Source organism: Mirounga angustirostris, unplaced genomic scaffold (assembly GCF_029215605.1).
Source record: "Mirounga angustirostris isolate CCGP_5_RB_7025 unplaced genomic scaffold, mMirAng1.0.hap1 SCAF_13, whole genome shotgun sequence".
NCBI lineage: Eukaryota > Metazoa > Chordata > Mammalia > Carnivora > Phocidae > Mirounga > Mirounga angustirostris.
The window spans coordinates 2,600,321-2,625,433 of record NW_026991721.1 but is presented as its reverse complement, the minus strand read 5'-3'; the positions used below and the strand labels follow the sequence as shown (position 1 = coordinate 2,625,433).

Here is a 25,113-nt window from a genome sequence, read left to right as displayed (position 1 = left end):
GACCACAGTTCTCACGGATCTGGCTCTCAAGTCCAAGATCCAGAAAGGTAACGGTTTCACGTGCTATCCCTTCTGAAGCGAAGTTCGTATTTTCCGCTTTTCAGTTTAGCCCTAAAACAATACATAGTCACTTGACGAATTTTTTTTTTCAGTTAACATCTTGTTTTATTAAGATAGAAGCGTTTTCAAATATATGTGTGGACGCCTAAGGAAAGTTCCATATACTTAACTGTAAGAAAGAACACTTTATAGACACTGTCTTTCAACTAACATCTTCTTTCATGAAGATAGAAGCATTTTCTTTCTTTCCTTTAATTTAAATTCAATTAGCCAACATACAGTACATCATTAGTTTTTGATGTAATGTCCAACGATTCATTAGCTGCGTATAACACCTACTGCTCATCACATCACTTAGGAATATTTTTAAATTTGTTTTACGTACAGTGGTAAACGGGAGAGGCAGTTTTAATCCAGTTGTATTTAACGAAAAGATCCAGTTCTGGGTCCTGAGAGAGTACAAGGACGTGGTCTCCGTCCTGTAGAAGCCACGAGGCTGTGTAGTGCAGGGGTCCACGTGCTATGGCCCACGGGCCGAAGCTGGCTTCACTCTCTGTTTCAGTAAATAAAGTTTTATTGGGACACAGCCACGCCCCCTTGTTGACATACAGTCTGCGGTTGCTTTCTCACTACGATGGCAGAGTTGGGTAGTTGACAGAGATTCTACCACCCACGAAGCCTAAAGGATTTTCTAGCTGCTCTTTTCAGAAAAAGCTCGCCTGCTCCTGGTTGAGTGGGTCAACAGAGATACCTGAAACAGTGGGCTGCGGTCAGCCTGGAAGGACGCTTCCCATGTGGATGTCGCTGCCCATCGATCCATTCATTCGAAAAATTTGCTGCAGACCTACTGTGTGCCAGCCGTTATTTCTGGCCGGAAAAGATTCCCAGTATTTTCAAATTTGGAGAGCTCTGGAATTTTCAGTTCGGACAAGAGTCGTACCAGTTACCAGCATTTTCCACCCAAGGCAGCTCCTCACTCACTGTTTCAGGGCGTCGACCCCCAAGCCCAGGGTCCAGACCGAAGGTTCGCCCCCCTCCCCGGGCACAGACTCCCCCTCTCTGCTGGCCCCGCCTCCACCACCACAGGCATGTCTGGATGATGCAGGAGGCGAAACTCATCTTCTGTGCAGCGTGTCAGATGGTGAGGTTTCAATTCCGGCCTGGCCCAGTGCCCATAGGAGGGGAGAGGGAAGCACGTATGGGCAAAATCCACCCCATCGAGGGCTTAGGCCTCAAGGGATCCCCTCGCCTCCAGAGGGCTGCCCCGGCCGTCCCTGGCACAAATGGCAAACGCTTGTGAATTTCAAATGTGTCTTTGGGAGGAAATTCCAACGTAGTTTCATTTTCCAGGGGCCACTGCGGTGCGAGCCGCATCTGTCACTGAACCCTAGTGTCCGCATGGGCTTGTTGGTCCATGTTAGTCATGGTGACAGATGCCCAGCCACGGTCCCAAGTGTCCTGCTGGGAGCCCCCGACTCTGCGACCTGCGCGCACACCTACAGAAATTTCCAATCCCAAATGACTTTAGATTGAATGGGGCCGCAGAAGTACAAAAGTCATTTGGTTCAGTTCCCACCCGGAAAGAAGTATTTTGGGGGGTTTTTTTGTGTTTTTTTTTTAAGCAACTCCACACCCAGCATGGAGCCCAGTGTGGGGCTTAAACTCACGACCCTGAGCTCAAGACCTGAGCTCAGATCAAGAGTCGGATGCTTCACTGACGGAGCCACCCAGGGGCCCCAGGAAGTCTTTTTTAAAAGCTGGAGGAAGAAGGTGGAAAGAAGCGTCGGTAGAAAACACAAAACCATTAATTTTCAAACAAGAGAAATGTAACTCCCAAAGTGCACCCAGCTTGGGATTTTCCGAAGCCCTGGGAGCGACCATCCTCCCTCTTACCTTTGCGTTCCCTGGGAAGAGGTGGGGCGTCTGTGGGCCCGAGTCTCATGGGGTTTTGCGTTTGTTCAGCAGCTGTCGGTTGGGCTCAGTGACATTTTTCTCTTCCTATCGAAAAACGGAGAAGAGTCCAATAGACCTTAATGAAGCAGTGAAGGCATCACGGCCACCCCAGAGCTGCTCAAACAAAGAGCTGCATGAAAGCCAGCACCGTGCCCCCCCACCGGCCTCCCTGCCGCCCTTCATTGGGGAACAGGTGCTCCGCCCAATCGGGCTCCCCGGTCACCTCCTAGATCACACCATTAACAAACACACAAGCACCTCTTGGGGAAGGTATGAAGCTGCCTGCCTTCTCAGCCGAGGACGCCGGGCCGGTGTCAGGGAAGCTTGCCCTGGCGTCCCAGGCCATCATGACGCACCACAATGGCACTGTGCTGTGATGCGCTCCTGGCCGTGGCCCTGCCCCCGGACAGCAGTCCCAGCCTGACACGGCCCCGCACACCACCTTCGGCTGTTCTGTCCGCCTTCCTATTGTCCCTGCGTCCTCTCCTGGTTGCTCTGCAGCTGGTGGCCTCCGGGAAGCCGTCCTGCCGCAGGACAGCAGGAACCCCAGTCGCCAGCCTGACCCCTAGCAGCCTCCGCCTGGGATGGAGAACCCTGGGAGCTGGACGGAGAGCCTGACTGCTGGGCAGGGGAAGGTGACGCGCTGGAGGAGGGCCCAGTGTCCTGGCCTGGACAAGCCAAGGACAGAAGAGGCTGTAGGCCAGCTCTGCGGGCACCCTGATGGAAAGGACTGGGCTGCCCGGGTGCAGACGGGCGCGGGCACGGCCCAGCGTGGAGATCTCAGCGGCGGGGCTGAACTAATGAGGGGGCCAGAACTCCTGGATTCCGTATGTACCTAGAGGCGCGGTGACATTGCTTCTGTCCGTCGGCACAGGGGACACAGTGGGGGTGAGCAGCTTAACAGCCTTGCTTCTGTGTGTTGAGGATCCTGTTGCCATGTCCACAAACACCCCAGATTGGCCCCCTGGCTGCCGACTCCCATCCCCGGGGCCCAGAACCCAAGGGGAGAAGTCCCCCTTCCCTTCCGATTTGCAAGCTCCAAGCGCTGGGGGCTTGGAAACAGAATTCCGTGCCAGACGCTTTCCCCAGGGACCGGAAATTCCAGGAGAGATAAAAGGCCATACACAGGAGCCTGGGGGGGGGGGGGAGAGAACTCACGGCTGGCGGTTACGCGCAGGGGTTCTGGCGCGGGAGGCACGGCTCCCAACCCCGCTCTCACCTCTCGCCACGGCCTGGACAAAAGCACTCAGACTCAGAGCCGCGTGTCCTCCCACGGGAGAGGCAGGAACGCCGAGCATCCGGCGGCTCTCCTGGGGTTGGCGTGAGGACGGCATGGGTCACGGAAAGGACTTGGAGGAAGTGGTGCACACCATCGGAGCACGGGTCTGGGCCACCCTTGCGCCCGTCTGCGCGGGGACCCTCTGTCCTGCTGCCGGCTCGCTCGGCACCCAGAGCGTCTGCACAGAAAGCGGCTGCGGCTGCTGCCCCCTGCCCAGCCTTTCTCGTGGGGGTTCCGCACACAGCTGCCCCCTCCTCCGCTGGCCCGAGTGGAGGTGCGCCTGACTTCTCCCCTTTCTTCGTGAAAAGATAAAGTGCATTCGCTTTAAGGGTGCTGGGCCGTGAGTTCTATGCTTGCCCACACCTGTGCAATCGGATCAAGGCACAGAGCATCCCAGTCCCTGGAAGGTGCTGCCCTTCCACGTCGAGCACCCCGCTGCCCGGCCCTGGAGGTCTCCGCTCTTCCGTCACCAGTGCAGTAAGTCTAGCCTGTCCTTGGAGTTCAAGGAGATGGAACCATACGGCATACGCCCTGGAGTCTGGCTTCCTGCACGGTGAGCGTCATCACATCTAGGCGGCTCTGTGGGTGTGTGGCTTCTCTCCGCTCTTGGGCACTCTTCTGTTGCCTGGCTGAGCCTCGGCTCGTCCCTTCCACTGTTGACAGACACCTGGGTTGTTTCCAATTGTATTTTTCCTGTTCATGAACAGTGCCGCCATGATGGCTTTTGTGTGTGTCTTTGGGGAGCATAAAACTTTTGTCCCCGGGAGAGCAATCCAGAGCAGGAGTGCGCCGATGGCTCGCGGGGCACACGTACGCTTGGCTCTGAGAGATGCTGCCAGACGCTTTCCCCAGGGACCGGACCCCCTGCACCCCCTCCCACGTGAGGACGGGCCCCTGCTCCCCACACACACCAGTGCGCGGTCTCTAGGCCCCTGGAATCTTTGCTTCTGGGGGCGGTGACCTGGCTCACGGGGGTTGTATTTGCACTTTTGTGATGACTAATGGTGTTGGGCACATTCTCATAGGTCCCCTGGTCACGCTGGACTCACTTCTTAATTTTGTGTGCAATGTTCTACTGCACGATACTGCGTCGTGGGCTGGCCTTTCTCCTCCTGACCCACTTCCAACAGAACCTTCCTACAGGTAGGAAAGGGAGATGCAAGAAGCAGACAAACCCACGCCTGGGCCTCTGTCCCCAGAGCAGCTTTCTGCCCGTGCACAGCAGCACGGAAGCCAAGCCCCATGGGCTGCTGGCAGCACGTCTCTTGGGCGGAAACCAGACCCCCTCCCCGAATTCCCTTTCCTCTCTGTCCAGCCACACGCAGCATTCCTGTAATGCAACCCTGCCGAGGGCTTCCCGAAAACTAATATTGAAAACAGATACAGAGAGACCAACAATGAGATCAATCCAGCGCCCCACCACACGGCTCTCAGCAGCGTTAGTACCTGGGTGCATCTATGTCTTCCCTGCACGCATTTCATCGAAAACTTTCTTACTAACTTCCTATTAACTGTAAGTTCCAGGCTGAGTGGGAAGGCGGTGGAGGAGGAAGACGCTGAGCTCACCCCCTCCCACGGATGCGCCGAAGCTGCAGCAACCTGCATGTGTAGAGTGAGTCTCTCCAGGAGGAACCCGACGGCCAGCAGAACAGCTCAGCCACAGCGAAAGAAATGCAGAGGAAGCCACTTCCAGAAGCCTAGCGGGGGCAGAGATGCAGGCTCTTAGCAACCAAACCCTCAGCACGGGGACCCGCGGGCGGGGGATGTCTCAGCATTGAGGTCTTCCCTCGAAGGGTTCAAGCCCCACTCTGGGCACCCCGCTGGGGATCTGGGGAAGATGAGCCCCCATAACGTCTGGCTTTGAAAATCAGCGGGACTGCTCTCTGGGAGAGCCGGAGGGCTCCAGGAATGTAAGACCCAGCCTTAGAAGGCTAGCATGCTATGTCACTCGGTCCGAGACCCAGCACAGAGTCAGCGGGCTGAAAAGGCGCTCGGGCCATTCAGGAAGGACATCTGTTTACGACTCATTTTCGGACGTTCGCTGGAGGCACGGGGATCTGTGGGAACTTGCTCTGGGAGCAGAAACGTGGGCGCGGGCAGCATTTTCTCGTCCGCCTTCAGCACAGCGGCCGCGGGAAGGTGCCTGTTCTCACCCTGCCCACCTCCCTTGCCAGCACGGCTCGGCCTGCCCTGGCGTTCCCCTGCAGACCTGTCCCGTCCAGCCTGCCCGCCCCAGCATCCACCCCTCCATGGCGGCTCTGGCCCCTCGGCGCCCCTGCAGCAAGGGAGGCCCGGGCACCAAAGGAGGACCCGCGATCCCAGGCAGGGGACAGCCCTGCGGCACCTGCTGCTGGTGCTTCTGAGACCCACGGGACGCCTTCCACGGCAGGCCACAACCTTCCTGTGCCTGACCTCCCTGATACACAGAAGCAAGCACAGCGAGTCGGACAAGATGAGGAGACAGGAGACAACGTTCCAAACTGAAAAAGAAGACACCGCCACAAAAAAGAACTTAAGGAATCTGCTGAGCTGACTTCACGGCTCAAAGAGTATCTGTCTCTTCGAGTTTCTGAACACGGGTGTCGGCACTGCCCTCCAGGAAGCTTGCGTTGTCTGTGTGGGAGACTGCTGGCCTGTCCCTGTCCTTGGCAGCACCGGGACCCGTGTTTTGCCGAAATCCACCTGTGGGACTAAGATGACAGAGTATTGCACGGTGTCAGCTTTTATCCCTTGAATCACTAGAAACACAAAACCGTTTCTCAGATCTTCCTCGGTCACCTGCATTTTTTATTAGCGGCCATTCGGGCTGTGTGCTCACCTTTGTCTCTGAGAATATCTCCCTAATCTCACCTGTTAGCGACAGCAAGCGTTGGTCTAACGAGCACACTGCAGGTAGACTTCTTCCTTAGAAATCTGTGTCTTCCTTCTGTCGATGGGGTTTAATTTAACAACAGGATTATTGCCTTAGGAGTGAATAAAGGAGAAACAGTGAGCAAGACATGACAGAGGATGGGGTGCCTGAGTAGGGGGCCCCCAAAGATGTCCACGTCTTGATCTGCAGAACCCAGGAATGTCTCCTCACAGGGCGCAAGGCACATTGGCAGCATGACTACATCAATGACCCTGAGGCCACAGATGATTCACGTGGCCCCGTGTAATCGCGGATGGCCACGTGAGGCAGGACACACTCGGCTGCAGGATAGGAGGCAGGGACTGGAGGGACCGGGCCAGGAGCCTGGGGATGCCGGGAGCACCAGGAGCTGGAGGAAGTAACAGGACCGCCCCCACCTCCGCCAGGAGCCTCCCAGGGAGCATGGCCCCGCTGACTGACGCCTTGAGTCTCCTAAGACTCGTTTTGAGTTCTTCACTCCAGAACCGTGAGAAAATAAATTGGTGTTGTTGTCAGCCCCCAAGCGTGTGGCCATTGGTTACAGCAGGATTGCAAACCAACATCCCTCTACCTCTTGCTGGTTGCGTCACTGGGAATGGGTTGCTTTAAACCCTGAGCCTGTTTCTTGGCACAATCAGCCTCCCGAAACAGGGCCAGCAGCCTGCCAGCCCTTGGGGGGCAGAGCGAGTGCTCACAGGGACCACTCTCTGGCTAAAGATCAGAAAGCAGGCTGGTGGTAACGTTTCCCCGTACACTGCTAGAACCAGCGCGGTGGGTTCCGGGAGAGGGGCCATTGTCTTCCGAGGCCCCGTGGGGAGGGGGATGTGCCATGTTTCAGCTCCTCCTGGGCAATGGCCCCTCTGAACATGGCCATGGGCTCCTGCACCAGCCCTGTCCTGGAGGCGGCTGACACCTGGAGAGGCCCAAGGGACAGAAGGAGCCTTTCTCAGCGTGGCACCAACTCTCCACCGGCCACGAGCCTTTAGCCCACCTGGCTCTGGGGGTCCAAGCAGCCCCTCTCCTGAGGAGGCAGAAGGCAGGCCGTGTTCCCGAAGGCCCAGGGTCTGTGGCTTCATAACTTCCCTGAGAATTTCCCATATTTTGTAACCAGCGCCTCACAGAGGCCCCCGTGATCCGATCTCACTGTGCACGGAGGTGGGGCTCCTGGGCTCACCCTGGCCTTGCCAGAGCTGGGCCCTCTTCTGCACAAAGTGAGGGCAAGCCCGGCCTCGCATTTGCTGAGCGTGCTGCAGAAGGATCTACCTACAGTCCAGCTCAGAAGTGCTAACACAAACACACAGCACTGGGCTCGTGGGCAGAGACAGACCCAAGGTTTGAGCCCAGAACTCTTCTACAAATTCAGCCTGAGAAGCCCTCCCAAAGCAAGACAGGAAAATAATGATTGCCCCTACTTTTCAGATGGGAAAGCCAAGGCACAGAGAGGGTAAGTCACCTGATCTAGGTCACACAGCTGTTCAGCAGCGGAGCCAGGGCCAAAGCTCACAACCTGCACACTCCGGCATCGTTGAAATGAATTCACTCCATGTCTGAGAGGAGGAGGGGTCCACTCCACTCAGGGCCCTCCAGGACAGTGGTTCCCCAGGCTGGTCGGTATTCAAATCAGTCATGGGACTTGTGACAAACACAGATGCCTGGGGCCCCATCAGCCTGGGGGCTGGAATGAACAGGCAGGGTGAGCAGCAGCGTGGAAAACCACCCTCCAAGCCAGCCTGGGTGGGGCCCGTGCTTGCTCTCGTCCACCGGGCTGTTCGGGAGGTCACCTGCCCGTTCAGCCAGGTCCTACTGGAAGCAGGGGAGACCCTGCCCGGCACCGAACCGCCCCCCCGCCCGTAGCCCCCTCCTGTTCATTTTCTCCAGGCAGAAGGCAAGGCCAGCACCTGCTGCCCAGCATCTCTGTTCACTCCTTCAGGCAGGCAGGCTGGGATTTCTTCCTTGGGTGGATGGAATAGACGCCCGCTCCCAACGCAACAATAGCCCCCAGAGGGCTGGTGGTGGGGCCAGGCTGGCACCAGCCCCTGAAATCCCCCCGGTGAGTACCCACAGCTCTGAGGCGCCAAGCAGCTCATTAAATGCGTCTGGGGTACCCCTTCTATGTACCAGAAAACGAGCCCCTATGTATGGTCAGGTCCCATCAGGAGACAGAACCCACACAGAAGTTTGAACAGGGGAAGTTTAATATAAAGAATTATCAGATCTACTAAGGCAGTAATGTTTAAAGAGAGCTTTCAAGAAAATCCTAGGGTTGAGGGCAAATGCCCAGGGTAAAAAAATTGACCTGAAAGGCATCCCCTCCCCGAGGCTGGGATTCAGCTCTTGTTGGAGGCCCCCCGGATGGCGCACAGGTGTGCTGGGTTGTTGGAGTCAACGTGGGCAGCCGCCAGGCAAGCAGGAGGAAACCCTGCAGAGGGCGGGCAGGCCGAGGCCGGTGGCCGGATCCCTGGGGGTCGGACACTGGGCGCTGCAGCCAGTGCTGGGATGTCCGCGTGCTGTGGGCACGCACCTTGGCTGTCCCCTCATGGCTGTGAGCAGCAGGGAATGCAACATCACTGAAACTAGACAGAGAAGCCCCCTCCTCCGTGCAGAGTCCCTCCAATGTAACATCAGGTGCACAGCCAAGGAGAGAGGTCTACAGGGTCCGGCCCACAGTCGCAGAGTGGGTGAGGAAGAGCACATCTGGAGCCAAGGCAATAAGCTGGTAACTGCAGCACCTCTCGTATCCATGTCCCCCCTTATGTCGTGAGGATAAGTGACAGCGAGCCGAAGGTGTCCGTTCCACGTCGGACACCAGTGCGTCTGGCCGCTCGGGCTCCCAACACACAGGACAAACGCGGGCATCACGGGCTGCCCGCGGGGCACCGCAGAGGGAACTGGTCGTCTCTGCTGGTGGCGTAAACCCTCAGGACCCCCCCGGGGACGAGGGAAGAGGAGGACACGCCAAGCGCCACGCTCTTTCCATTTCCGATGGACCGGAAGCTCCCGGGGCGGGGGGGGGGGTCGGGGAGCCCCAGCAGAGCCGGCTCTCGGGCTCTTCCTGGACCCTGGGGGCTTCTCCCGGGGGGGAGGGGCTTCAGAAGATCCCGGGCAGCAGGCGGTGGGGCACGGCCGCGGTGTAGCGCTCCCAGCTGCTGCCGTACTTGTTGGCACAGCGGTGCTCATCCCGGACACAGCGGTGGGTCAGCAGGATGGCCATGTAGACGAGGTAGAAATAGGGCAGCAGGTGGCCCCCGCCACAGGCCAGGCAGTACGCCAGGCTGCCCATCAGGTCGCCCGTGTAGTTGAGGTGGCGGGCCACGCCCCAGAAGCCCGACACCAGGAGCTTGCTGCGGTGCTTCTGCCCGTCGGCCGACGTGTACGTGCACTCGATGACCTTGGGCTTCCTGCCCCAGATCAGGCAGCGGCCGTCCGTGCGGCGGAACAGGTCCTTCTGATGGTTGGCCATCCGGAAAATGTAGTAGCCTAGCAGGCCAAGCAGCAGGACGCCCACGGCATGGGCGGTGGCCAGCTGCACTGGGTGGTAGACCAGGTACAAGCCCTGTAGGGAGACGGGGACATGGCCCGGGGTCCGATCCCACTCTGCCCCCACTAGCCGCCCACCCATGCCGCGGGACACCCGGGGGAGGGCCTGCAGTTGCCGACAGCATGAAGACCGAGCTCGGTGCCCCCGCGGCTCTGCCCAGCCCCGACTGAGGGGGTGCTGCCCTAGTTTTCCAGAGATGTCTGGGGTTGTGCTCAAGGCCGCCTCCCCTAACCGGTGTGAACCCAGGTCCCTGTGGCTCCCCAGGCCAGCACTTTGATACCTGAATTTCGTGGGGCAAGCCAGGACTCTCCTGAGGACTCTGAACCCCCTCTGAGCCTTCCCCTCCGAGCCCTGGCCCGTCATCCTCCCATCCCGAGTTTTCTCACCAGTAAGACTCAGCAGATGTCAGTCCACCTGTCTGGAATGTTCTCACCCCCAGCCTCCCCACTCTGCTCTCAGCCCGGCTGTGGTTATCTCTGGAGGCATTTGCCAACTGTCTGAAACAGGTCGGCGGCTCCTCCCGAGCCCTCTCTCGGGAGCCAGCACCCCCACTTCCCCCCAGCACCCCCTCCCTGCACCAAGTTGCCTGTTTCCTGGCCTTTCGCAGCAGCCTTGAGCCCAAGGGGGGGAGAGCCCACGCACGTCTCCTCTGCTCCCGCATCTCCAGCACATGCCTGGTGCCGTGCAGACCCTCATCAAGTATTTAAGGAATAAAGGGAAGAGAGAAAACCTCTCATCCTTCAACCATTAAGATTTGATAGGAATATAAATATCCCCTTCCATCCACCCAGTTCAGCCAAATCACTCCTTCTTACCCAAAGTCTACACCATGTCATCTTTTTCTTTAAGTGTCACATGCTGAGCTGTGTCCCCCAAATTCATATATTGGAGCCCTAACCCCCACAACCCCCGAATGGGTCCATATGGGGAGATGGGGTCTTTAGAGGGTAATCAAGGTAAAATGAGGTCACTGGGGTGAGCCCTGATCCGGTGACGGGGGTCCTTATAGGAAGAGATCAGGACACAGACCCCCACAGAGGGATGACCCCAGGAGGACCCAGGGAGAGCACGGCCGTCCACACATGAGGAGAGAGGACTCGGGAGGACCCGCCCTCCCACGCCTGCATCTCGGGTGGCTGTCGCCCCAGCTCCCCTCCCTGTCTATTGTATGTCACGGAGCCCAACTGACTAATCCACCAAGCCTCCTTTCTTCCTGGAAACAGGGAGTGGCCTCCCTCCTCCAGCCCCCAGGGGCCCCCAAGCACACCACCTTTGTAGCGCTCAGCATGTGCTCGGCGCGTCTCCTGAGGGAGCCCCACGCGTGCCCAGGGACCAAATGGCCGAATGTTCTGTGGGGCCGCGTCCCGCACACCGGCCCCTCACCTGCAGGGTGTACAGGTACGGCAGCCAGACGCAGTCCCCCCAGCCCAAGTACCACCCAAAGTGGTCGTGGCAGATGTCGATGGTTTTCAGGTACCAGGCTTCGTTCCAGAAGAAGTCCAGCACGTAGATGGCCTGCAAAACAGCAAGAGCCGTGTACCGACCAGGGGTCACCCGTGGGGCCGGCCCGAAAACCACAGTCTTGTAGATGAGGAGGTGGCACCTTCTCCACTGGACGGCTCCCACGTGTCCGCCACGCCTGGGACACGGGGCGGGGCTGGGGGGTAGGGAACGGGGCCCTTATCCTCAGAGAGTCTAGAGAAGTGGGGCACCCAGCAAAGCCCCGGGAGGTGATGCCAAGGCTGTGGAGCTCTAAGAAGAGCAAGGCCGCTCCCAGCAGAAGGGCTCGGGACGGCCCGCAGGCAAGGAGCCCTGCATGCCAGAGTCCACGCCGGCCCCAAGGCCCTTCACCCGCGGGCCCCCCAGGCTGTGCCCCCCCAGCTGCCCCTGCAGCACCAAGACACCCATAACGTGGCCATGACGTGGCCAGCATGGCCAGTGACCGGTGTCCTTCTACGCAGATGGGGAAAAGGTGCAGATGAATCACTGTTCCTCCTCCCCACCTGAGAGCCACGGGGACCGTGTGGGGAAAACACTTCAGAGACCGTAAACTGTGAATATGGCCAGGACCACGGACAGGCTTGAGCTGTTAACACGGGTCCCCTGGGAAAGAGGCCCTGGGCCAAATGAGTCCCCAGGGCAAGCACAGCACCTGACCCGCGTGCTCACTCGCCCCCTCCCCAGAGATGCCCAGGAAGGGGGCCGACTCCCTTCTAAACGCAGCGGGCTAAGGTTTCTCAAAACCGATCTGGCCTCCAGGCTTTCCCGGCCCCCGGCAAGCATCAGCACCTGCACCCCTTTGGCCGCAGACAGGCTACCTGCAGGACGTTGACCAGGACCATGGCGTTGGTCACCTGGCCGTAGAGCTCCCGCTGCTTGGCCGCAAAGGACAGGTTGATGAGGGTCCAGGCGATGATCCCGGGGCGTCCGTTGAAGAACAGCTTGAAGTCAAACCACTTCCCAATTCGGGGGTTAAACTCAATGCCCATCATGTAGTTGTAAAAGAAATTGCCTGTGAATTTGCTTGAAAATAGAAACAACACGTACATTTAGCCAGGGAGCGCGTCTCACACCACAGGGCCGGTGCGTGCGTGGACACAGTGCTGAGCCCGGCCCTGGCATCAGCTGCAGAGGAGCAGGCAGACGACACGCCGGGCCCTCCATTTCCCACGGCCTCGCTGGCTCTCACTTGGCACTCAGCTCCGGCTCCACAAGAGTCACCCTGAGCTCCTTCCCAGGCTGGATGGGGAGTCTTCCCTTGAACAGCCAGGCTTCTCCCCACCCTCCTCCAGGTCCCCTGAGGCATGGCCCAGGTGAGCCATACGACTGGCTCGCTGCATGAAGATCTTCGTTTGCATGCGGCTGGAGGTGATTCACAGGGTGCTCGGGCCCCCACGCGCAATTGCAGTTATAAATCTTGCCCGGGTAGAGAGTGAGTGAAAAAGCAGCATGCTCAGAGCCAGGTGCCCGACTCCAGGGCCCACCATGAACCCCTGCTGGACATCCACTGCCCTGGTTCCTGACCCCAAGGCCCTCTCCAGGGGTGACTAGAGATGGACATCCATTGCCCTGGTTCCTGACCCCAAGGCCCTCTCCAGGGGTGACCAGAGAATCAGCCAAGATGACTGATGTGGAGACCTTCCTCAGGTAGAAATTACAGACACACAGGGATTTCTGTGTTCATGAGAAGAACATTTTCATGGCCATTTCCCTCAGTTATAGTAACTAAAAAAGAGCAAAATGTACAAAGTCTACAACAGGTGATTGATTATAAAGCACTGAAAATGACTCACATGAGCCACAGAAGACCAGCCTCATTACCTAATTACCACACAAGTCACAAAGCACCATCATCCAAAGACATTTTCCAAGAGCAAGAGTTAAAGGAAACACATTTTGTCTTTACTTGGGCCCCTAAATGTATCTGAGATAAAATGTAGGACCCAAGCACAAGAATCTTATTCATGAGCACTTACACCCATCTACAGGAGGAACCCAATCAACATCTGTTGGTGGAGGGAGAGATGGATGGAGGGATTGAGGGAGGCAGGGATGAAGAATGGGGGTTGGAAAGGTGGATGAGTGGGTGGAATGAATGGAATAGATGGGTTGAATGGGTGGATGGGAAGACGGGGGGATGGGTGGGTTAAATGGATGGGTGGGTAGTTAGGTGGATGGATGCATAGATGTGTAGGTGGGTGGATGGGAGGATGGATGGGGTTAGATGGATGAATGGGTGGATGGATGGATGGGTTACATGGTGGGTGGATGGGAAGGTGTGTGGATGGGTGGGTAGGTAGGTGGATGGACAGATGGATGGGTGGGTGGATGGATGGATGGATGGAAGGATGAACAGGTGGGCGGGTGAGTGGATGGGTGGGTAGACTGGTTTGGTGGATGGGTTAAATGAATGGGTGGGTAGGTAGGTAGATGAATGGTAGATGGGTGGATGGATGGATGGATAAATGGGTTAGATGGAAGGGTGGATGGGTGGGTGAACGAGTTAGATGGAAGGATGGGTGGGTGGGTGGATGGGTTAGATAGATGAGTCAGATGGATGGATAGATGGGTGGGAGGGTGGGTGGGTGGATAAAGAGCTAGATGAGGAGACGGCTAGCTGGGGGGCTCACAACTATCTAACCTAAAGCTTCCATGAGAAGCCACCAACCAGTGGGGCTCTCCCTGGGAAGCTCTTACATTAAAGCCACTGAAATAACAAGACTCCTCACTAAGACCATTTCAGGCCACACTCATGTGCCAGCGATAGAGGCAATGGGCGGCCCCTCCCACAACAGCCCTACAGGTGATGACTCGGCCAAAGATGGACTTGGCCATCCTCCACTGCATTCTTCCTAAGGCAGAAGAAGCCCCCTAGACATTTAGAAAGGATGTTCCCCAGAATCAAACGAGATCCGTTAGGCATCTCCATCAAGGATTCTCAATCCTCAGAGCTTTACGACCTCCTATCCCAAGGTCGTAGAGAAAGGGGTGGAAGCATGCACGTTCCACTTTAGCTTGACCAGCTGCTGAAGTACGTACCAGTCTTTGGCATTGGTGGGGAAGAAGTAGCCCTTGATCATGGCGAAGGTGGAAACAGCGTAGCCGAGGATGTTGGCACACCAGAGCAGTGGTATCCAGTTGTCGAAGACGATGGTGGGAGAGAACCAGGACAGGAAGTGAGAGTTTGCAAACCAGAGAAAGTGCGTGATGAGCCACGCTTGCAGGCCGTTGATTTCATACTTGTTGACAACCCCTGCGGAGGGAAGACGCAAAAATCAAAGTGTTTTCCCGACTGAAAGAGCAGCTGGCCCAGGCCCTGCCTGCTCCGGGCCTGTCTGGAACACCAGATTGCCGTCCTGAAGCTGGTCAGCTTCTGCTCTAACTTGGGCCCCCGGTCAAAATGCCAGGAGCACAGTGACGCTGTTAGCTCCGGGATCAACTGCTCCTGCTTTCAGGGTCCTGGGAAGAGGCAAAGGGCACAGACTAGTCCTCTGGTTCTGATTCTCCTCGGCCGAGCACAGGCCAGACCACCAGCCTGCAGTCTGCTAGAGAGTGAGGATGCCCCCACAGTACCTGTCGGGAAGCACGCCAGCCTCCCGCTGCCCCGGGAGCCCTCTGCAGGCAGGGACAGGGCCGATTCCACCTGCAGGGCTCCTCCTGGCTTCTTGGTGACTGCAGGCAGCTCTGCAGTGCCCCCCAGTCCCCCGGCCTGGATGCAAGTGGCCGCTGCCATGTTCTCGGTGGGGAGGTGCTCCAGCAGCCTGATTACATCATCCAGCTGTGGGGTCGGGGCCGCTCAGTGCCCTGTTTGCTGAAGAACGTGATCTTCAGCCTCCGGGCCGGCTCAGCCCCGGGCCGCCCTGGACACCAGCAGGGCCCGGGGTGGCAGCAATGCCCGAGCGAAGTTCACTTTCATTTTGTCGGGGAGCATACTCAGGGGTGGAAGCGGCACAGGGCTACACGGGCCCCGGGAGACAATGAGGCAGGGAGAAGAGAAGGGATGCGCGTGGGCTCGGGTTACCTGCGGGGGTCACGGCGCCCTCTTGAATGCCTCCCACGTAGCCCGGCAGGAACTTATGGCAGAAGTCAGGAAGCGCCACGTACAAAAGCACCTGCAGTGGAGATTGAAGGCTGAGTGACCCGCTGCCTGGAGGGCCTGGCTCCTTCACCCAACCTTGCCTTTGTTCATTGACCTGACTCACACAAAAGCACCACACGAATGGCAGAAATCCTGATTTTTGGTCGGTTAGTCCTTCCAGAAGAGTTCGTGACTCTGGGTGCCCTGACCGCAGGCCTGGTGGGGCTCTGAGGGCGGCGGTGCCCCGAGCAGGAAGCTCATTACTGCCTAAAGCAGCAAAGCAGTCTCCCCCCAGGACAGCCCACGAATCCTTCCCACGCACGTTTCTGGGGCCATTTTAAAAAGTGAGAGAATTCATATGCCATACAATTCGCCTTTTTAGACCCTTCCCGGGTCACTTAGTGCATTCACAAGGTCGTGCAACCACCACCACCATCCAGCTCCAGAACAGGGCCATCACCCCCAAAGGGAACCCCACCCCCATTTAGAAGTCGCTCCCTGTTCCCCTCCCCCTACTGCCCCCCAACAACCATTAACCCATTTTCTATTTTTTCTATTCCGGGCGTTTCATATAAATGGAGTCATGCACCACGTGGCCTTCTGTGCGTGGCTTCTTTCACTCAGGAAATGTTCTCAAGGTCCATCCCTGCCAGAGCACACGTGAGTCCCCACTCCTGGTCACGGTTGAGTAACGTTCCACCGCAGGGATGGACTAGGCTTTGTTTTAGCCACTTGTCCACTGACATTTCTACTCTTAGGCTATTGTGACTCATGCTGCCCCATCTCGTTTTTCACCCAAAGGGGCCAAGAGACTGGAAATGAGAGGGACCCTGGAGCCCAGAAGCTAGGACCCTGAGAAGAAACTGCTACTAAAGGTGGGAGCCTTCCTCCAGGGAGGAAACCCGGGGTGGAGCTGGGGGCTTCTCCCGGTTCTGTCTCCCTGGATTCAGATAATAAACAACCCTGCCTGTTCACCAGGTTCTTGGTGCAAATAGCCCCTTCCTGGTCAACTCCTTCTGGTCTCAAAGGCCAGCGGGGTCACAACACTTGGCCAGGAGCGTGCAGCCACCTGCTGGGGACACGGGCCATGGCTTTGCTGAGTGGTGTCTCCTGTAACGGAGAGCATCCCTCTGGGGGCTGGAATGCTCCTTCCCATGGGCTGCTGTCAAGGGAAGCTTCCTGTTGGGCACAGGGCTTCCCGGGGCCAGCCCTGCCTCACAGCCTCCCACAGCATCTTGCTCCATCCTACTACGCATGTCCCTGCAGGGCTGTGCATGGTCCTAAACTGCGGGGCGCCTCACCCCGCACGTGGGTCAGACACCGTGATGCCGCCAGGTGCCTTCTATCAGAAGACAGAGCTAAGTGGGTCAGGCTCCAGGTAATGCCCTGCAGGGTCCTGGGAAGGAGAATGCCAACCTAAGCCGGGGCTCCATTTCCCGGACAAATGGCCATCCCAACAAGAGGGGCGCTTGGTGCCCGCTGTGCCCCAACGACATTAGCCAGGGAGGGCTGACCTGGAACGTGACCCACAGGGTGTAGAGCTGGGCTGCTTTCTTCGTCACAGATGGAGTCTTGGCCCAGATGTCTGAGAGCCGAGCACGCCCGGTGGCAACATCCAGCACGGGGGCTGTCAGAGAGCAGGCATACTGGTCACACGCCATGATGAAGTAGTACACGATGAAGGGCGCGAAGAGCAGCAGAAAGATGACGCTCGCCAGTGAAAACCAGTCCACCTCCCTGCAACAGCAGACAGCAGACGGTCACACGAGCCCGCCTGCCCTGGGACCTCGCAGACAACGCTTTCTGTGTCTGTAGGGGTCCCGTTGTCCAAAGTAGCCAGGGCCTCAGAGACGGCTGTTCGCTCTCAGCACAGAGGCCTCCCCGTTGCCTGGAAGAGCCATTCCACGTGTGTGCTCTATCGCGAGCCGCAGGGAGGCTGACAGATCCGTGGGCACCCACAGAAAGCCCAGAGCCTGTCACCCACAAGGCCAGAGGCTTCCCGGTTCTGGGCAAGGGGGCTGCCCACCCACTCCCAAGTCCCTACACTCTCTGGCCCAAACAGGACAGAGACAACAGTGAGCTTCAACGCCAGGGCCAGCCTGTTTTAGTCAGTGTTTCATTTCTTCTTCAATTCCTTACTTTATAAAATGGGAAACTGGTTACCTTTCATTAATCTTGATGATAAAAACTTAATTTAATAGGTCTCTAAAATCCCAGAGGCTGGCAACCTCTAAGACCTCACTTTATTTTCTAGCTGGGAAGACTGCCAAGATTCTTACCAGGCACGGCCCCACTGTCCTTGAGTCGCGGCCCTGCTGTTGGTGATGCAGTCTGGACTCTTGGTTTTGGAAGCATCATGTAGGGAGTTTGCAGCCATTGGGCCCTGAGGGAAGCAGATAATCCTGCTCAGATCATCCCATGAAGAAGAGCCACCACATCTCCCTGCCACATCTGCCACCGCTCATAGACTCTGCAGGACTGGCCTCTTTCACTTGCCTACTCACTACCTTGTCCTGATTCCAGATAGGGAAGAGATGACGGATTGTGCTTCAGTTTCTCCTTCCTGAAATCTGCAATAACCTCTTACCTGGCCCTCCTATGTCTCTTGATTCAGTCTTCAGATGGTGGCAAAATGCCCTCTTACCATGTGAACCAGGCCATCCATGTTTCAGAAACCTCTTGCAATCTGCTCCTGCCTCCTGTCCTCCCCACTCTCTCCTCATACCTTCTAATCCAGGCACGTAGGATCTTTAACGATCCTTGAATATGGTTCATTTCATTCATGATACCTGTTATTTCTGCTTAGAACATGCTTTGCAGGTCTCCTCATTCAGATCTTTTGTAAAATGTCCCTTCCTTAGTATGACTTTTTATTTTTCCTGGAGTTAATTATTGCCTACTTTTTCCATTTGCTAAGGTTTCTTTGCATGTCACTAATTTTTTTCTGAATACTCTAACAGAGCTATCACACATTTCAGCAATTTTTCTAGATACTCTAACACAATAATTGATCATTTCCATTCTCCCTCTCCCCTATAACCATTCATCTTGCACCAATGTACAAGCCAGTCAGCCAATTTACATTGCCTGCACCCCAGACAAGTCACTCTCCCTGCTACTTTATTTTCTTAATAACTCTTTACATCATGTAGAATGCTTTTTTTTTTTTTTTAATTTGAGTGCATGTCTATTGTCTGTCTCCCTCCATTAGAATGTAAGCTCCCCAAGGGCAGGAATCATGTGTCCTATTTATTGTTCTACTACCAAGTCCTAGAACACAGTCTGGTACATACAGTGCATTCAATAAATAATCACTCTACAAAAAAAGGGGGAATAACTGAACTTGTCTATGGGGGAAGCAATGACATCTACACTTCCAGAACAAGTTCTAATTGTGAAGTTTTCAAAATATCAAGGATAAGAAAACATGATATTAAAAGCTTTTAGAGAAAAATCCAGAATTAAGATTCATACTAGCAGTAAGTTGGATTTTAGAAGACAATGATGGAAAACTTTAAAAACTCTGAGGAAAACTGTTTTGCAACCTAGAATTCTATTCCCAGATTAACTATTATTCAGAGGAGACGACACAGGATCCAAGAGAGCTACTGAAAGAAAGCCCAGTGAAAGGACAAGGGGATGACAGCTGTGCAGTGCACCAGACAGTAACCAGTCCACACTGGTACTAAATGAATGGCTTTGTTGGGAGGGAGAAGAGAAATGATGAATTTTATTGTGTTAGACTGTGAAAAATTATTGATAGTATGACAGCTGTATTGCAGCATTCAGAAAAAAAAAATAGTGAAAGATGCATAGAAACCTTAGTAAATGGAAAAAAAGAAAAAAGAAAGAAAGAAACCTTAGTGAATGGAAAGTGAGGCAACCATTAACTCCAGGAACAATAAAAAGTCATACAAGGGGAAAAAAAACCCCAAACCATAATTGTAGTACATTACTTGGCTTAACAGTAAATAATAGCAACTTCATCATAACAATGTAATGCCTGGCTATAGACTGAACCATACATAAAGCTGAGCGTGACAAAAGTAAATTATTTAAAAATAAGCAGGTAAAGGGGCGCCTGGGTGGCTCAGTTGGTTAAGCGACTGCCTTCGGCTCAGGTCATGATCCTGGAGTCCCGGGATCGAGTCCCGCATCGGACTCCCTGCTTGGCGGGGAGTCTGCTTCTCCCTCTGATCCTCTCCCTCTCATGCTCTCTGTCTCCCATTCTCTCTCTCAGATAAATAAATAAAAAATCTTAAAAAAAAAAAAATAAGCAGGTAAAAACAACAATACAAAAGTAACTAAAATAATGAAAAGTATTTGTTTCTGGGAATTAAGACTATGGGATGAAGTGGAGAACTGTTTATTCTACATATAAGTCTTAAAAGCCGCTGACTTGTTTAAAAATGTGAACATGAGTTACTTTAACACAAATGTACATTCATTAAAAAAAATTTCAGTGACAAAAGACATTTTCATTTGTAGTGTGGGAACTGTAGCCACATCACTTAATTTAATTTTCACAGGTAAATTTATGGAATGTCTACCTATGATGTACAAAGCAGGATGAAGAGTTCCTTATGGACCATCCATCTCTACAGCCCCGAAACAGAATACAGAGCTTGGTGTGTGGGAGTCACTTTCACTGAACATGGCAGAAAACTGGAAAAGGGCCAGAAATGTATAGGCTCAGAACTCAGTGTAAAAAGCCAAACAGAAAATGCTGCTGAAAGGAAAGAGTGTATCTTCTACAGATTCAAACAAGCCCAAACAAATATTTTGAGATTATAGAGTTCATTCACCCAGGAGTCTCCTCTGTCATGAGCACTGAATCTTGTAATAAATGTGTAAGTTACATCCTTGGAAACAAATAGCCAGGGGAGAGGGAGGTGTTCGGGGTGTATTTTATTTTATACCTAAGACTCACAGACAGGAGTTGATGTACCAGCTGTCTTTACTTTTTCAAAGCTAAAAAGTCACTGTCTATGCCCACGAACAACAGTGCTAAGACACGCTTACCTCCAATGTCTTGTCTAGGGGTTTCACAGCAGAATGGAAGTGTTCCTTCTTGAACGGGCCTCTCTAAAATCTCTGGACTCTCTTAATTCAAAAGGCCCACTTGATCCTTCTCAACCCACTAAGAAAGTCCTGCAGGGACACAAAAATGATGAAGACGCTCAGGGAGCTGACATTTCAGGATTGAAGGCAGATAAGGACCCAAAAGGCATTTATTCAAGGCCCACTGTTGGAACCAAGTGAGAAGTGCAAGCCCAAGAGCTCAGGGTTCAAAAGCGGAAGACACCCCATGGAGGGGGTAGGGAATATTACCACCCAGCTTCTTTGCCTAGCACACACAGTGTCTGGCAAATAGCAAGTACTTAATTATAACGGGGGGGTTGAACACAAGTCTTCATGGCAGCATCACCTTGGACATGAGCCTTAGCATAGGCAGATGCAGATCTGATGAGTAGCAATGAACAGAAAGGTATTTTCTTTGAAGACTTACACCAAGCAGCCCCATATGCATCTGAAACATTTCTAGAAGCTTGTTTGTGCCACCAGCCCGAATCAAGCCCCCTGGAGTTAGCACATTCCATTGGTACATTCTGGGAGCCAGTGAGAGCCTAAGAACATGGAGCAGCAGTGAGAGTGATCTGGGCTTGGAGCCTGGCTCTCTGCGGACTCGCAGGACCCAGTGACCTTCCTAAGTGTCTTGGGTCATGAATGCCTACACATGTGAGGATCTGCAGTGGTTGTTAAAGCTGGGTGAGGGAGAGTTAGTGTCCCATACCTGGGGATAAAGACCAGCCAGGGGAGGGGATGAGGCTTTCTGACAGCCTGATCAGCTCCCTCGACTGGTCTTTGAGCTCCACAGGCCGAAGACAAAGGGACATGGCCCCTGAGGGTTTGAGGATGACATAGAAGTGCCTGACCCTAAGCTTCTGATTGCCAAGGCATTCATGGCAAAGACATCCATCTCAAATAAACATACCACCAGCTGCTTAACCCAGCTACCAGCGAAACAACCAGAGAAGGAACCAGGCCACTCCCACCTGTAAGTCCCCTTTCAGAAAGCCCTAGGTGACCAAGAGAGCTGACCACTGCAGTGACCTCCCTTCTTCCCGTGCCCTTATTCCCACTCTTATGCTTTAAACTGGCCAATAAAGAGTGAACCCATGAAACCCCAGGCCCCCACCCTTGACCCCCATGAAGGCAGAGTCCCAGGCCCACATACACCCTCTCTCCCCATGACCTCACTGTGTCTCTGAGCATTCTGTGTGGCCTCCAGGACCTGTGAGTAATAAACCTTGCTCGTCGGAGCTCCCCAATGGTTGTTGCTGAGGCGCGCCTGCAATCATAAGGACCACTAGGGCTGGGCCAGCCATGATGGCCCTGGGAGGGAGCGGGTTGCCCCAGTAATGCAAGCCCAGGAGGGTGCTTCAGGCATTCCCAGACCACAGTATCACTATCTACAGGCTGAGACCCACACAACAGATGACTTACGCCCCTTGGCAGCTTTTTGGCATATTGAAATTTTACAAGTTTGGGGATGCTCTAGACACCCAGGAGCATGGCAGAGACATCTGGGGGCTGGCACAAGGAACGTCCTGGAGGCCCCAAGGTCACCACCAAGGCTGTGAGTTCTCAGCAGCACAGATTCCTGCTGCCCACTTGGAATCCGAGTTGTGGGACCACCTGCTAGGCCTGTTTCCTCATCCACAAGCAGCTGTCACCTGCTTACGCAAGGAAATGAGGTCATGGCACCAAGTGCTCAGAGCCTTCCCTGACCCCATCGGAGTTCACCTAAAAGAGAGCCAGCTATCGCCAAAAGGATCCTCAGCACCCTCAGGCCTCAGGAAGGCTCAGCTGGGCTCATGCAGGGCATCAGGGTGAGGTTCAGACTAGCAGAGGTCTAAGGGCCATGCATCCCCAAAGCCAGCCCCAGAGCGTTCTGGTTACCCCCTGCACCTAACCACACTGCTACCTGGTGGCTTAAAACAACAGTCTTTTCATCCTTTCTCATTGCTTCTGTGGTTAGAGTCTGGGGAGACTGGCTAGGCAGTTACAGGTTGGGGTGTGCCAGAGCGGCTGTCTTCATGAGGTCTCTCCTTTTGGGCCAGCTAGGTCGTCCTCACAGCCTGGTGGCTCAGCGCCATGGAAAGAGGTTCAGGGAACCAGCAAGGGTTCCAGCAGACCCCACAGAGTTGTACCACCCCTTCTGAGGGCCTGAGGAGACAAGTGACAGCACTTCCAGCACATTCTATCGGCTACAGGGAGTCCCAAGTCCACCTCCTTTCAAGGGGAAGGGAATCGAGCTCCACCCCTTGATGCGGGGATTGCAAGGTATGAGAACACAAGATACTGTTGGGGCCATCCCTCGATGATTCAACCTTTACAGACAGTGGCTATGTACTGAGCATCTACGGAGTTCCAAGTGCCCAATATCTTACTGAGTTCTCGCACAGACACCGGAGAGTGAGCATTACGATGTCCATTTTACAGATGAGGAGGTTGATGTGAGCAAGGTGGAGTGCGTTCTCTGCTCACTCAGGCCCATGGGGAGGGAGGTTAATGACTTCTGGGGGTGGACTGGAGAAAGAAGAAAGGCAAGGACCCCTACATTTGACTTCTAAACTTGCGTTACAGTGAGCATATATTTGCAGCTTTTGGAGAGCAGACTCCTGGAGCCACGGTCAAAGCTGCAGCTTACCCTTTAGAATCAGGGCTCAGCGTCTCTGGGCATTTCTTTCCACCTAGGGCACATGCCTACTTCTGAAGGCCTTGGAAAGCGCCCCCAGGAGTGGCTCTGCTGGGTCCCTGCTGGGCCCTCAGTCCTCTCAAGGTAAGCCAGGCCACAGCCTCCTGGCGCCAAGAGCTTGGAGGGGCCACACATCTGCAAAGCAGCCCCTGCGTTTGGAAGTGAGGCTTGTGAACTGTACGTGTGAGTTGAGGGAGTGACCACTGCAGAAGGTCCAGGGTCGGGGGCGGGGCTGGGGCGGGCTGGGTTGTAGAGAAGCTGCAGGTAAACCAAGAATCACCCCAAAGATCAGCCCCATCATGCTTTGGGAATGGTGGGGGGGGGATGCACAGGTGACCTCCCAATCCCCATTCAGCCACAAATGTTCCCAGAATTGTGGGTCTTAGGACTCCAAGAGCTGTTTAAAAACTCTTTTCATTATTGCTAAATTATTTTATTACATAAGCCTGTTTTCTGGAAAATAGGAAAAGAACACCTGTATCCCCATCCCTGTTTAAGGCTTGGGTGTACAGCTTTTTAATGACAGACTTATCTCCCTCCTGCCCCTTTTGCTGTGACATGCCAGGGGACTTGTTTCCATGTTGAGTCCATTCGTTTTAACAGTTGCCACGTATCTCACCGTATTAGTGCATCATGACTTAATCTGATCTTCTTACTGATAGTCATTAATTGTTTCTGGTTTTTGCATGTATATACAGCAAGTCATAATGGGAGTTCTTGCATCTGCATGTTTACACAGCTGTCTGAATATGTCTGGGGATAAACTCCTAAAGATAGATGTTGGGTGGACAGGTAGGTTTACCTGGCCTCTAGAACTGTCTTCACAACCAGAAGAGCAGCTGCCCACCCCTCACCGATTCTGATGTTTATCATTCTTTTTCATCTCAGGTTGACTTTGTCAGGTCTGTATTCTTCAGTCCCTACTACTCTTGGATTCACAAATTCCCAAACCAGACCTCGCGCTGTTCAGATAAGGTTCCAAGAAATGTTTCCGTATTCGAATAGTACCTGGCACAGCCCTCAGAAAGATTACCTGTTATCATCACAGTTATCTGAACTTCACTACCAGGCCTCTCCATGCCCCATGTTTCCAGCTCCCCCTCCCCAACCATCCATATATTTTTTTGAGAGAACACCACAACATTTTATTAAAAAGGAATTCGTCAAATTGCACTCACAAAGAGCGCGTCGTTTTCTGCTCCTACCAAGAGTACACAAAAGGTCTTTTACGCTTCACTGAGCAGCCCACTCCCTCGCTGCCCGTCTCTCAAATCTGGGCACCCAAAGTGGCGCCCGGTGGGGCCCAGTTCCTTTCTCTTTACCTAAGGAGATGCAGGAAGGGCTCAGGTGGGCCAAAGAGGGCAGCGGTCCTCAGATCGGGGCGCTTCTGAGACTAGATCACCCCCGGCCGCTCACCTAGGCGCCCCCCACCTGCACGCACCGCGCTGGCTCACCTGGGCGCCCCTCACCTGCGCGCACCGCGCCAGCTCACCTGAGCGTCTGACTCCGCACCCACCTGGGTCCCGAACTCCAGGCCTGCAGCCCAACCCGCAGCCTAGAGAGGCCGCGAAGCTCCGCCCCCAGCATGACGTAATGCAATAGACCACCAATCGGAGGCGGGCCCTGAGCGGCCGGCGTCCCTGCGCCCCGCGATTGCTCGCACGCCTCGCCCCACCCCCTGAGCTGACACCGGACCACCAACTGCACCACTCGGCGCCTCTGGGGCGCGGGATTGACGGCCGAGGGCCCGCCCCGCGGACGACTGGCTTCCGGAGCAGCACCCCGCACCCACGCTAAGCCCCGCGGAGCGCGCGAGGGCCGGCGCTCCATCCACCCCGTGGCGGCGGGCAAGTTGCTTCCCCTGCGCTCCAGTTGCCTCTTTCTGCAAATGGGGCTTCCAAGGCGCGCAGCAAACACTTGCTGAGCATCTGATGTGTCAGGCCCTGGGTCCACAGCAACCCACAAAACGGACAACATCCCTGCTCCTAGGGGTCACCACTGTTAGGGGCGGGGGGGAGAGCAATAATCAATAAACAATAATCAAATAGGTGGA

At 54.9% G+C, this 25,113-nt stretch overlaps 1 protein-coding gene across 4 annotated transcripts; it reads right to left on the bottom strand.

Annotated features, from left to right (window-relative positions):
* Nucleotides 1–8,355: 8,355 nt before the first annotated feature.
* Nucleotides 8,356–24,642, bottom strand: DHCR7 (7-dehydrocholesterol reductase). 4 transcript variants are annotated; one of them, XM_045893062.2, is made up of 9 exons: nt 24,530–24,642; nt 20,321–20,449; nt 17,578–17,681; nt 16,813–17,035; nt 15,242–15,332; nt 14,260–14,473; nt 12,039–12,243; nt 11,104–11,235; nt 8,356–9,735 (listed from the first exon to the last, which is right to left on the bottom strand). In XM_045893062.2, the coding sequence occupies exons 3-9, from the start codon at nt 17,673–17,675 to the stop codon at nt 9,271–9,273; spliced, it is 1,428 nt and encodes a 475-aa protein (XP_045749018.1). In that variant the 5' UTR covers nt 17,676–17,681; nt 20,321–20,449; nt 24,530–24,642; the 3' UTR covers nt 8,356–9,270. The 4 variants fall into 4 exon arrangements, with proteins under 4 accessions (XP_045749018.1, XP_045749017.1, XP_045749016.1 ...); XM_045893061.2 differs by having other exon boundaries at nt 24,553–24,641; XM_045893060.3 differs by having other exon boundaries at nt 24,515–24,631.
* Between the last annotated feature and the right edge of the window lie 471 nt (nt 24,643–25,113).

What these genes read in the sequence shown, in the direction of transcription:
- DHCR7 (XM_045893062.2), bottom strand. Translation starts at nt 17,675, where the DNA reads ATGGCTGCAAACTCCCTACATGATGCTTCCAAAACCAAGAGTCCAGAC. An exon ending in CCCTGTGGGTCACGTTCCAG is followed by an intron (nt 15,333 to 16,812) that starts GTCAGCCCTCCC and finishes TCTCCACTGCAG; the next exon opens with GTGCTTTTGTACGTGGCGCT. An exon ending in CCCACCAATGCCAAAGACTG is followed by an intron (nt 12,244 to 14,259) that starts GTACGTACTTCA and finishes TCTATTTTCAAG; the next exon opens with CAAATTCACAGGCAATTTCT.